The 13,827-nt window shown below is 40.8% G+C and overlaps 2 protein-coding genes across 2 annotated transcripts in view; both read right to left on the reverse strand.

Moving 5' to 3' along the window:
* cldn10b (claudin 10b) overlaps nt 1-3,385 on the reverse strand; it is a 5,024-nt gene extending 1,639 nt beyond the window's left edge. The window contains exons 1-4 of the mRNA XM_016564093.1: nt 3,166-3,385; nt 1,133-1,294; nt 970-1,051; nt 774-878 (exon numbers count right to left, since the gene is read on the reverse strand). Of these exons, the coding sequence (XP_016419579.1) occupies nt 774-878; nt 970-1,051; nt 1,133-1,294; nt 3,166-3,385 (569 nt within the window). The remainder of the gene's footprint in view (nt 1-773; nt 879-969; nt 1,052-1,132; nt 1,295-3,165) is intronic.
* A 6,103-nt stretch (nt 3,386-9,488) lies between these two features.
* Nucleotides 9,489-13,827, reverse strand: part of rrp1 (ribosomal RNA processing 1) — an 18,391-nt gene continuing 14,052 nt past the window's right edge. The window contains exons 13-15 of the mRNA XM_016564098.1: nt 12,389-13,194; nt 9,746-9,880; nt 9,489-9,632 (exon numbers count right to left, since the gene is read on the reverse strand). Coding sequence (XP_016419584.1) covers nt 9,504-9,632; nt 9,746-9,880; nt 12,389-13,194 — 1,070 coding nt within the window. The 3' untranslated portion in view covers nt 9,489-9,503. The remainder of the gene's footprint in view (nt 9,633-9,745; nt 9,881-12,388; nt 13,195-13,827) is intronic.

The following is a 13,827-nucleotide window of genomic DNA, read 5'->3' on the forward strand; positions in this document are numbered from 1 at the left end:
GAACTGGCCCTCCGACTGAGCCTGGTTTCTCCCAAGTTTTTTTCTCCATTCTGTCACCGATGGAGTTTTGGTTCCTTGCCGCTGTCGCCTCTGGCTTGCTTAGTTGGGGACACTTCATTTCCAGCGATATCGTTGATTTGATTGCAAAGATACTATTTAAACTGAACTTAGCTGGATGATGACATCACTGAATTCAATGATGAACTGCCTTTAACTGAAAAATGAGTGTTTACTATTGTCATTTTTGCATTATTGACACACTATTTTCCTAATTAATGCTGTTCAGTTGCTTTGACACAATCTGTATTGTTAAAAGCGCTATATAAATAAAGGTGACTTGACTTGACTTGACTTTTACCCAAAGTTGAACAGTTTTCAACTCTCAACTCCAAAAAAAAAAAAAGAGACAGGGCAAACAGACTTGTGAAATATTCTTAACGGTTTACGCACCATTTACATGCGATAGGGAGCAGGTGAACATTTCTGTTGTACCAGCTAGCATCTTGAAAACATGAACATTTTCATGAATTTGAAAGTTCACGTCAGAATAGCTTTATGAACGATTTACACAAAAATGTGTTCTGCTTGCTTTTCATGAACGAGGCCCCCTGTGTTTCTTTACAAACTACTGGCCTGGCATGCGTAATGCAGTGTTTTTAGTTGTTTTCACAGATCCGTGTGAACAGGGATAATTCTGTTGACAAAATTTTGTCATCTGTACGTGAAACTTTTCAAAAAACGCGAAGGAAAAACATTTAAAAATGGCCTTTTACTTGGTGCTCATGCCATCAGACAGCGACAGGCAGAAGAGCGCTCCTCCGAGGATGCACAGCGTCGATCCGGCCCAGCCGATGAACAAGGCAGCGCCCAGTTCATACCTGAGGAGAAGCACAGCATTTCATCAGCAACATCGCTCCACTCACCTTCAGTCAGCCAAAAGCTGGTAGGAAAAAAACTAGATATATATACTTTTGCGCAACAAACATGGGGTCGAAAAACTCGGACGTGATCCTGTGAGCGTACAGAGAGCAGGCGCTGAGAGAACACAGACCTGCCGAGGAACAACATGCACAAGTTACTGCGTCGCTACAGCACTGGGCATTTCCAGCTGAGAAACTAATGTGAAACCCACCAGTACACATGAAGGTGATCCCAGACAAGCAGACAATTCTGGCTTTGGTTTGGTCAGGACCACCGATCTTAGTGCACTTCATGCCGATCAGAGCAAAGATCGATGCAAAGAAACCCAGACAGACTGCAGCGATCATCAGTCCCCGACACACCTGGATATAACCTGCACAAAACATGTGAAAGAATGAACGCTATCTGTCAGTCACCTTTCTTTATTATTCATTTTAGATGTGTTTATCCAAAGAATGCTCAAATTATATATTTGACAATACATCATTACAACAATATATTTCTGTCATGACAACTCTCGGAGGGATTGGCATGGTAATATACGTGACAATGTTAATGTATTTGGTCTTGGTGGAAAAGACCTGCTGCTGCTGCTGCAATACATCCACAACATGCTGCTGTGAGCATGTAAGAAACACTGCTGCTGCACATATAACATACATGAAATAACCCTCATATAACATACATGAATCACCTCGTAGCAGATCTATACAGGTGGAGCTGGGGAAGGTGGAGGGTTTCTGAAGCAAGCTGCAACTGCTACGGCAAGCACTAGTCATATATTTGAATGTTGAGCAGCGAGCGCATTGGCTATCGATACAGGAGAGAACCAATCAGCTGTGCCATGTGATAATGATGTCATTATGTCAGACTCAGTTAGATCTATCAGACTCTGTACTTAAAATGTAATAAAAATAATAATAGGATATTAATGTAATGAAGTCCATATTTTGGACAGAAAACCTCGTCCTGTCCTCTTAAATCTTCAAATTCCAGTGGTGTTATGGCTACAGAAATGAAAGCAGATTAATTAATTCACACAAACTGATGAAGCTGTAGTAGAGAACGAGCTGTTTCTCTGATGTCTGTCCTTCAGTCATGGAAAAGCAGACTGGTATCCACAAACATGCTCTTCTAGCTACTCTCTGGGCAAATATTAGCTCGCTAGTTAACCCACAAAGGAGAGAACCAATCAGCTGTGCCATGTGATGATGTCATTATGGCAGACTCAGTTAGATCTATCAGACTGCGCCATCTAGATTTTCATTCCAGAACTATGTACTTAAAATGTAATAAAAATAATAATAGGATATTAATGTAATGAGTCCATATTTTGGACAGAAAACCTCGTCCTGTCCTCTTAAATCTTCAAATTCCAGTGGTGTTATGGCTACAGAAATGAAAGCAGATTAATTAATTCACACAAACTGATGAAGCTGTAGTAGAGAACGAGTTGTTTCTCTGATGTCTGTCCTTCAGTCATGGAAGAGCAGACTGGTATCCACAAACATGCTCTTCTAGCTACTCTCTGGGCAAATATTAGCTCGCTAGTTAACCCACAAATGCTACTGAATGAATGGAAAACAGCCTGGAGATAAATGCATCTAATTTACTGCCCTCAGCTTTCTGAAAAGTGCTAAACATTGACATGTTAGAAGGAAAAGAGTCATTTCGGACGGTTGTGAGTTTACCTTGCGCAAATGTCGAGAGAATTATTCAAAGAAAAAATTATCTTCTCGTGATTCAAGCCGTATATGTCAACTTAAATATTTCACAGGTGTGTCATTAAATATATATTATATTAAAATATATTATATAATGAATAATACATATATACAGTGGGGTAATGATGCCTGAAATTACTACTGAATTTATTTTGCATGAAAGCATTCGAAACTTGTTTGTCATTAGCACAACAGTCTGAGTAAAGGTTGAATTTCAAATGAACACGGATGTGAGAATGTGATAGTAATTGGTGTTTCTCGGCAGCACTGGAGCTACATGAAGAAAATCTGAAGATCATGCTCTCCAGCGTGATCTAAGATGATCCAAAGAGCTTGAGCTTCGATGCATTTGAAGATCTGACCGTCTGGATAAAAAAAAAAATTTCCATAACATTTCTTAAACTGTTGATTATTTACTGGCTTAAATAAAATAAAATAAAAATACATTGGCTGAATATATACATGCATACATGTAAACATATAAGCACACAAACTTCACAAAAAAAGAGACATGTCTAACCGTCCAGTGCCAGCATTGAAGGAAAGTCTTTGCAGTTGGAGACTCCAGTAGAATCAGTCACACAGGTTTTCCACAAGTTGGACCAGAAGGTGGCTGTGGTGATAACCGTGCCGTCGATTGAAGACACCTTCCAGTAGTCTGTAGGTAAGGTGGAGGACACCAGCACCCAACCCGAGGTCGTGAGGATAAACCCCAGTATCTCTCTCGCCATGTTACTCATTGTTCTTCTTAAGTTCTCCAGCCGTCACTCCTGCGGTTCTCCAGCTTATTGTCCAGGTTTAGCAAGTGCACTACATCAGCTGGCTAATATATTCTCATGTGACACTGCACTGGGAGGGTGTGCCAACCCAAAAGATTGGATGCAGCCACTGAAGGAGACGGTGGAAAGGTGGTAAAACAGAGAAGTATTAACAGGACTTTTTATTATTATTTTGATGGTCCCCTTTTGCACATTCTGTTGACTATAAGTAATGTTGCACCTACACATCTACAAGTTCTCATTAGAGTATCAGTAGAGTATTAGTAGACTGGTAGAGTTAGGGTTAGAATAAGTTAACATGTACTTGCAAAGTTACTTATAGTCAGTAGAATGTCTGTTGGGAGACCATCACAAAGAGTTAGCAGATATAATGAGAGTTAGTTGACACATAGATGCAACGTTACTTAAGAGTCAACAGAATGTTCAAAAAAAAGTGTTAGCATTATTTTTACTAAATTAAAAAAAGTGAAAGTCCACCAGACCAGACAGCAAAGTATATGCTTTCTTCATCATCTTGATAATAAATAAATGACCAATAAATTAAAAGATTAAACAGGTTAAGTGGACAATTCCTTTTCAATTCCAATTATCAATAACTGTTCCATAACATTCATTAATTCCTCATTGTAAATCTTATGTTGACTATCGTGTCCCCTCCTATAAAGCGATAATAACAATAATAAGACTTATCAGGACCCGTCATTGTGTTTTGTAAGTACACGACCCAAACCCGTTCATCAGTGTGAGATGAAGTACAACATTAAGACTGCTATAAGCAGCATGTGTGTGTGGGTCCAGGTTAAAAACAGTACACTTCCATAATAATACTTAAAGTGCTCTATTTTCTCGCGCTAATTTTGTACTTAATATACTAAAAGTGATTCTTTAGTACTTCTTAAGATAAACTTAAGTTCATCTAAGTGTACTCAACTGTGCTATTTTGGGACACCATGAATATGCACTAAAATGTGCTACACTTGAGTGTACTAGTGTATGTAAGATGGGTTCAAGTGTACTACAAGTGGTAACTAAATACATTTCTTAAATACAGAGATAGTATGTTAAAAGCGCATTTTAGTTCCAAAAGTTCCAAAATAGCAGTTTAGTACACTTAGTTCATCTTAAGTTGATTTTAAGAAGTACTAAAGAATAATTTTTAGTATATCAAGTACACAATTAGTGCGCGCAAATAGAGCACTTTAAGTACATTAAGGAAGTGCATTTTTTTCACATGGGGGGGGATCTTAAGGCAAGGGCTTCAGGGGTGTAAATTTCGTCTAACAGTAGGGGGGGACAATAAACATAACATTTCTCAAGAGCAATTTTTGAAGGGGACACAAATAATCCAGCTAAAATTGTACTTGTAAGGATATGTATACACAGAGGAAAGCCTCACTATTAGTGCAGCAGGGAGACCGTGCCCAATTAGACGACTTTAAAGGGGTCATATGATGCGATTTCAAGTTTTCCTTTCTCTTTGGAGTGTTACAAGCTGTTCGTGAATAGATAAGATCCCTAAAGTTGCAAAGACTAAAGTCTCAAACCCAGAGATATTCTTTATAAAAGTTAAGACTGGTCCACGCCCCTGTTGTGGTCGCACCGTGACAGCGCTCGTGTCCGTTGTAGACATTACTACATCACAGTGTTGCCAAGTCCGCGGTTTTCCCGTGGAATTGGGCTTCTTTATCACTGTTGCCGCGGGTTGTTTTTCATGTCCGCGGGTTGAAGCGACCCCATTAACATGTATTTTAGCCCCGGAACGAGATTTTTACTGGGGGACCCCCTCGAAACGAGGTTAGTTTGAGCTAGTTTTGAGTAGTAATTGGGCGGGTTTTGTTGTGAAAACCTGGCAACCCTTTCCGTCAAGCAGGTGACGTTATTATTGCTAACAGCGGATTCATCGAAAAATACATCATAAAGAGAAAATAATCACTCAGGAGAAATGGTTCTATCCAACACAATTATTCGCTAATATAGTCTATTTTTCCACTTAGAAGCTTATTTTATGCACTGAATTTCTTCATAAGTAAATAAAATTAATGGTTAAAGATCGATCTGCCCATCCCTAATTATTGCTAGCATAGCAGACTCATCGAAAAATACATTGGCATCATATATTAAAGAGAAAATAATCACTTCATGCGATGTTTAAGTGAATAAAATAGCCTTGACAGCCTTACTTAGGCCTACTGGACTTCCACAACTATTGGCTTTGTTCTCTCTCACCGGACTCGTGTGTCTGTGTGTATGTGTAGGTGATGTAAAAGAGGAAAGCAGGCATTTGGACCAAAGCACTGGGAGGCAAGAGAGGGGGAGACTCAAAATGAATTTAAACTTAAAACACATTTTTGCCCCGTTTGTGTTGTTTTACTACTTACACAATTTCATAAAGTATAAAACATTGTTATTTACAATACACAGCGTGGTTTTTAAACACAATTTTAAGGGGGACAACCCTCAGATGGGGGGGGGCGGGGGTCCTGCCCCCCCAGTCCCCCCCCCGGGATTTCCGCCTATGATGGGCTGCTTCAATCTAAAGAGTTTAGCTCCATCCCTAATCATACACACCTGAAAAATCCACCTGTCTTCAGGATTTCTTGAAAACTGTAGGAAGGTTGGTTTCAATAACAGATGGAAGTGAACTCTGCAGGACAGTGGCTCTCCAGGACCAGAGTTGCCCATCGCTGATCTAAATGATCTGTGTAACTGAAAGTGAGCATTGAAATTTAGAGGATATGTGTCCCACAGTTATAACGGGTGCTATGTGTGACAAAGGTCACCACTTAATGATTCTTAGAGTTTGGTTACTCATTCAGAGAGAAACCATTACTCTAATACTGACCTCAACAGGTAACATTTCTTTTAAACCATTCCAAATTACCTCACTGGACCAAGAACAGCTTGAGAGTGGATAAACGAGGAACAAGTTTTCCAAAACACATTATATCCGAATCGCAGAGCTGCAGGATTTGAGGTTTTGTTGGGACAGAAATCCATGTCATCATTCTTAATGTGTTTTTCATTATTAGTCATTTTAAGCTGATTAATAGCTTGCTAGGGGTTGACAGGAATTTGACTGTGCATATGCAAAAGTGTTTCTGCCAATGCTTTTAGTTCTCTACTTGAGTCATTTTTAATTCATTTCTGTATGTGGTTTAACAACAAACCAAAAGAGCAACATTACAACATACAGGTGCATCTCAATAAAGTCAATGGAAAGCTGATTATTTATTCAGATGATTTGAAAAATTGACCCTTATTGACTGGTTTTGTGCTCCAGGGTCAGAAATGATTTTAAGCCCTAAACACACTGCAGGATTTCCAGACGAAAGATTGGCATCGTGACACAGTCGTGGCTCCTAAAACATAAACTGCTTACCTCAAGCTCTCATCCCTTCCTCTGATTAGGTTTCTTCTTCTATAGTAACGCGTGTCGCAGCGTACGAGTCAACAGGTGTCGCTCAGTGCAGTGCTAAAACCCTGCAGTGTGTCTCGGGCTTGACAGAAGTGACTCGCCGCATCTAGGCCAGTGTTCCCAAACTGCTAGCGTACAGTCAGCAGATTTTTATGTAAAAAGAAACGTCCTCCGGATGATACAAGACCCCACTGTGCAATTATCTAGCTTATTATACGGCTACTTGCCACATATGTAAATAACTGAACAAAATATGAATGATCATATTTTATTAGCTCAAGGTGGCTCGCAGCACCGGCTCGAGCGGTCTGTTATCAGCTGTAGCCAATGTTGTCATTAAATAACAGACCACTAGATTGATGAATCAGAAATTAATTATTGCTGTTAGCCACGTAAAATTATGAATAAATGAAGAACAGTAGTTCTGCTCAAAGAGGTGCCGGTATGGACTGCTAAAACACTTCTGTATTTCAGTCTTTAGTGTACTCCGTCACGTTCAGAATAGCACTCGGGGGGGCTTGAATTTTTATTCTGCAAAAGGGGGCCTGGAAGAAAACGTTTGGGAACCACTGATCTAAGCAGGGCTCGCAACATTTCTAAATCCCTGGTAGCCCTTCGGGCAGGCATTCTTCAGATGTTGGTTAGGTTAGGGTCATATCACATGATTACATTATCATATCACATTTTGAGTCACAGATCAGATCATTTTTCAGATGAGCAAAAAAAAATATGGTTCTTTATTATTTAAGTAACACTTATTATTTAAAGAACAATTTGCTACTTCGATACCACAGCAAAAACTAGTAGCATATAGAGATGTAGCGGTTCACTCAACTCACGATGTGATATGACTCACGATACTGATTTCACAATACAATTTTCTCACAATTTATTTAACAAAATGAGATTTAAGAAAGGTGTCCTTTTGTTATTTCTCAGACCAAAAGGCTGCACATTACTTTGTGAAATTGAAAATGTCAAACAATATACTAACTTGAAATTTTAAAACAAATTCCAGATCAAATAAATAAATAATACAAATAAAATAAATGGATCACAAATCTCACGGTTCGGATTATATTACATTATCATATCACATTTTGAGTCACAGATCGGATCATTTTTCAAATTAGCAAAAAAAATATGGTTCTTTATTATTTAAGTAACACTTATTATTTAAAGAACAATTTACTACTTCGATACCACAGCAAAAACTAGTAGCATATAGGGATGTAACGATTCACTCAACTCACGATGTGATATGATTCACGATACTGATTTCACAATACAATTTTCTCACAATTTATTTAACAAAATGAGATTTAAGAAAGGTGTCCTTTTGTTATTTCTCAGACCAAAAGGCTGCACATTACTTTGTGAAATTGAAAATGTCAAACAATATACTAACTTGAAATTTTAAAACAAATCCTAAATCAAATAAATAAATAATACAAATAAAAGAAATGTTTTCATGCAAGTAAACTAAGGTTTTGCCTGTGTATTTTAATCACGATCCAAACAAAGATGCTGCATACATGTTATTTAGATGGTAAAATTTTTAAATTTGAAACAAAAACAAAATGGTCTGACTTTAGCTGTGATACTACATAAAAAATCTGAACGAAACAAAAACAGCAGACGGTCTGAATGAGATGCAAATGTCACTCTCTGACAGCAGGTGGCACTAGAACAGCAGGTATTTATAGACTGCTGCCCCTTTAAGACCGAATGCACGGCTCCAATAGACTTGATCGGTGTCGCGTCATAGCTGTGTGGCGGAGTCGGCGTGGGGGAAAACAGTCCTTCCCCCTCATTGGAAAAGCATGGTGTTGACTCAGAATGGCCTACATACAATTATTTCTGCCGCTCGACAGAGCAACATACGCATAAAAACTGAGCCGTATTGGGTCGGACCAGTTTTTCCCGAAGCAGTTCGGATCATCAGTCAAACAGGACACGGCGCGTTTACACTTGGCAACATCAGCGGACTTCTCGATCTGGACAACCGATCGGATCTGTATTTCCCGCACAATATTTAAATAAGTCTGCGGTGCAAAGTCGACCTGAAGTGGTGGGTTTTCTTTTGAAAGCTATTTTCAGTCGTGGGACATTTTACAAATTAAAATAAATGTACGAGTCTCACTAGCGCTCTGTTCTTCCGACAGTTCGGGAGAGAGGGGGCGGCGTTTTGCGTGATGTCGACCTGCGAATGCAGACACGATGGCTGGATTGCGTTTACATTACACGGAGATCCGATCACAATGCGTCCTCGACTACCTCTGGACCAGGACACGCTGATCGGATACGCTTGTCTTTTCAATGTGTATGTGGACAGCGTCCGGATACGGGTCGCTTGTTAATGCCAAGTGTAAACACAGCCTTAGTTTATCACTTACACGTGTTTCTATGATCCGTTTCACCCGTACAAGCGAGTGAACAACGCGAATCAAGGAAGGGATTTTATATCACTATTCAAGATAGCCCGTCTGGCAGGGCAGGGATACATTTTGGTAGCCCGACTGGAAAACACAATAGCCCCGGGACGTCGGGCTAGCGATTTTGCGAGCCCTGCTAAGGTATATATTATCAGTCTGTGCCGCCTAAAAATCCCATGACCTTCACAAAGCTAGCAGGAAGCTTTAGCACACCAAACTCTAATGTCTGTTATGCCTTCCTTTGTGTAAATGTGCTGCTAATTATAATTAGACAATGAAACGCATACATACCCATTGTTTTATTATTCTTGAGGCCAAATGTAACTTTCTTCATTTCAGATTTTGAAGCTGGCAAAACCTGGAGAAAAAAAAAAAAAAAAAAAAAGATCAAGACAACTAAGATTGAGTTAAAGCAGCGCACACGTCTGCGACGTCACTGCCTTCTCAACAGCACACGTGTGAGTTGTGTACCTTTTTACTGGCCATGCGTGTGCTGTATCCTGCAGCTTTACAGAAGATGGGTGAGGGAGCTTTCTTCTGTCGGAGGACAAACTCTCTCGCCTTCATCTGGTCTTTAGTGACTGGAACTGAAGGCTCTTTAGCTTCCTGGTGACAGAAAACCTAACAGTTCAGTGACACTGCAGGCAAATGGGGCCCAAATCCACTTTCTTTGCTCACATGTGACTCAGATCTGTTTTTGACAGCGTGAACCGCACAAACCACATGCAATCTGCTCTTTTCAATTCTGGTTTGTGCCTCTTCCATATGTGATGTTTACATCACTCTAGATCAACATTCATCAGGATTCTGCGCTCATGGGAGACACTTCAAAGACTTTACACACCCAAAGTTATCAAGACTATCAGTGGAAGTACAGTGATGTGTCAGAACTCGTATATATAGTCATCACTGTAATACTTATAAGCAAAACATGAGCGCTCGTATCAAAGTTTCAAAACACGGTCACATCCTTGTCTTTATTTTTCATACTGCCTGGGCATAATTTCGCTGGCTTCTTAAAAATAAATGCATAATCGCTTACTTTATGTCCTCCGTGTTCACATCCATATGACATATGATCCATAAGGTCCTGAGAGGAACTATTTTTTGTACCTAGCGTAAAATAGATTTATTAAAGTGCCCCTATTATGCCATTTCCAATATTGCCTTTGATGCAGTGTGTAATGTAGCTGTATGTGAATGTAAACGATCTGCAAAGTTGTAAATCTGAAAGTGCACGATAAATAAAGTTATTGTCTCCCAAAATAAAGAATCGACTCTGAACAGCTGAAACGAGTCGTTAGTGGCTACACGTCATCGAGTAACACATTTGCATAATGCGTGCCTATGTTGTACGTTGGCCGGCCGCCCACAAACACGTCATTCTACTGACGACTGCTTCTCTAATCTCCGGGAGTTCAACGCGGGATTCACAAAACGCTTGCTGTTGAAAGATGGATCAGTATCCTGTTTATTTGGACCAGCTGCTCCACTGAATCACAACCTGTAAGTATGATAAATAATAGATGCTTATATTTTCTATAGAGCGTTTAAAATACAGAACTACTGAAATAGGCGTATCGTTTCCGACACGCACTGTACGCCATAGACCAATCACAACAGACCGGGCCATCTGACCAATCAGAGCAGAGCAGGCTCACGGAGAGGAGGAGTTTAGAGAGACTGAATCTTTGAACTGCTTCGAACGAATCGTTTGAAAATCGCTGGAAAATGAGGTGATATTAAATGCATATTTTGAGAAAACAAAAGCATTTTTTGACCTTGCATGCATGTAAACCTATTGTAGGAGACTCCCAAAACAATATTAGGAACCGTAAAAATGGCATAATAGGGGCACTTTAAACACTACCAAACTTTCAAAAATGATGATTTCTGGATGATATTTTACAGCTTTTAGGATGCATGATACAGAACCAAAGGATAATTATACTAATAAAGTGAATCTCATAATTTCAGACACTCATTGAGGTTCATTGACTTGCCTTCAGCGCAATATCCCATGCATCCTTGCGTTGGTTGGAGTAAGTACACATAAAATTCCCCGCAATTGCGGACGGTGACAGGCAGGCGAAAAAGACAGCAGTCTTTACTAGCGCTTCCGAGGAACTGCCAGGTAGCGCAGGCTGTCATCTGCTTCACCTCTAGAGGGCGAGGGAGAGTCTCTCCTTCGGCCAGAGAGAGCCACACTGGGGCTTGTGTTCCACAGTGATTCACCTGTATGGGTTACCGTCATATAGAAGCATGGGTCATTAAGTCGTAACATAAAGAAGACATTGTTCAGCAGGCTGGGCTGGACCGATTACACAGATGCACTGTACTGTACCTCCACACATTTGGTGGGCATACGGGCCGGCTTATCAAATATCTGGAACTGATACCATCCGGGAGATAGTGAATGATCACAAACGAGCTCCTGCAGGGCAGACTGGAGCAGCTGCTGGGAGCTGAATCTGGTGCTTCGGTACGGGCTCTGAAGAACAGTATAACCCCCACGACTGCATTCAGGGATTTCCCCTACAAAAATACACACAATCACACACTTAGTGTTGCTCAAAATCACACAAAATAGAAAATGCCAATACCAGAGCACTGAGACATTAAAATAAATTAATTGCCATCTGACCAATCAGAGCAGAGCAGGCTCACGGAAAGGAGGGGTTTAGAGAGACTGAATCTTTGAACTGCTTCGAACGAATCGTTTGAAAATCGCTGGAAAATGAGGTGATATTAAATGCATATTTTGAGAAAACAAAAGCATTTTTTGACCTTGCATGCATGTAAACCTATTGTAGGAGACTCCCAAAACAATATTAGGAACCGTAAAAATGGCATAATAGGGGCACTTTAAAGGAAATGAGGGTGAAATATTAAAATTCCAATAAAAATACACACCTGTGTCAAAATGTATGCTGTTGGCATTAACAGGCAAAATGATCAAAAAAACAACTTAAAAGGACAAAAATGTCCATAAGGTCGGACACAATGTGAACTGCTATACAAAAAAAAAAAAATCAGATCTGAGCACTAAGGCTTCGCAGTGTGAACTCTGACGATTTAAAGCACAAATAAAGTGAGAGAGCCTGCCAGACTTACGCTGATGATCTTGGGGCTCTTGACACTGGTCTGGTCTGCGTGTCCGTTCACCTGTGAAGGCTTCACCCTCCTCTTCCTCCCTGGTTTGATCCGGACAGCTGCTGACTTCTGCTTGCTCTTCTTGGCTCTCAATCGTCCAGCAGGCTGCTGCGAGTCTTCGGTGAGCACCGTCTCCTCCTGGTGAGCTTCTCCATTGGTCTCTGGCTCTGGCACGTCTGAGACGACGTCCTCCTGTTCCTTCTTCACTGGTGTTTTACGAGAGGCTTTAGCGGAGTGTTGTGTCTTCTGTGAATCTGCCTGGGTCTGCTCGTCTGAGGAGGCACTTCTCAGCTTCTTCTGTGCTGCCGCGGCTGCTGACACATCTACAGCTGCGATGGCCGAGACAGTGACTCCAGATTCTGCTCTTTTTGCCTTTTTCTTCGGCGGTACAGGAGTCACGACCTCTGCTGATGTACCGCTGATTCCCATCTCTGAGCAGTGATCTGCTTCCTCGGCTTTTTCACAGGTCTTCCTCGAAGCCGTCCTCTTCCTCCGCTGCTTCATCTGTTTAAGGGCAGGCTCGGAGCATGGACTCTCATGCGCTCTGTGCTTGTTTTCACTGTCACACTGTGGTAATTCAGCATCAGACTCCAGCTTCTCTTCTGTTAAACCTGTGGCGTCCTGCGTCTCCTGTCCAGAGCTCTCCTCTGTCTGCTGACCCTCAACACGCTTTAAACCGCTCTTCTTTTTCTTCTTGCTTTTCTTTTTTGGTTGGGTGTCCTTTGATATGTCAGTGTCATCTGACGCAGCCACAGACTCTGACTGACCTGCTGGAGATTAATCAACAGTTGACAAACTGTAATGAGCTTTAAGCATTGTCATTAAGCAAGGCAAATTGTTTGGATCAGTGTTGTGATGGAGAGAGAGCATCTACTGCTCCAGGCCATCGAGGCAGAGTCTAAGAGACAAATCTAAGTACCATTCATGTCAGATCTGCAGCCCAGAGTACTGAGCTCATTAGAGCCCTGCACGGGCCTCAAATATAGGCCCTAGCCCGGCCCGTGTGCGACAGCTCATCAGAATCACCGGCCCGAGCCCGTCTGAGCCCTTCTCCCAAAACAGCTTATACTACTGTTTCAGCTATTAAAATAGTTCAGGTTTGTATGTAATAGCAAAGTGATTATATTTCGTTTGGAGCATTTTTTGTTCGTTAAATATACGTTGTTGTTTTTATAAAGTAACGACCAAGCAGCCAGCGGCAGACAGTGAGTCTATGTTTGATCAATTTAGCCTTCTCAAATCATCACGACTTGCCTAAAATAAAATCTATAGATATAAAACAGTTCAAGCATATAACAATGTTTAAACGTTAAACCTAGATAAATGTGTGCTGTATCAAGTAGTTTGTGCGGAGAGTGGAAGCTGAAGCGCAATCACTTGCATTTTTTTCAGTGAATACG

The sequence above is a fragment of the Sinocyclocheilus rhinocerous genome, unplaced genomic scaffold, assembly GCF_001515625.1.
Source record: "Sinocyclocheilus rhinocerous isolate Xijiao unplaced genomic scaffold, SAMN03320098_v1.1 scaffold1883, whole genome shotgun sequence".
Classification (NCBI taxonomy): Eukaryota; Metazoa; Chordata; class Actinopteri; order Cypriniformes; family Cyprinidae; genus Sinocyclocheilus; species Sinocyclocheilus rhinocerous.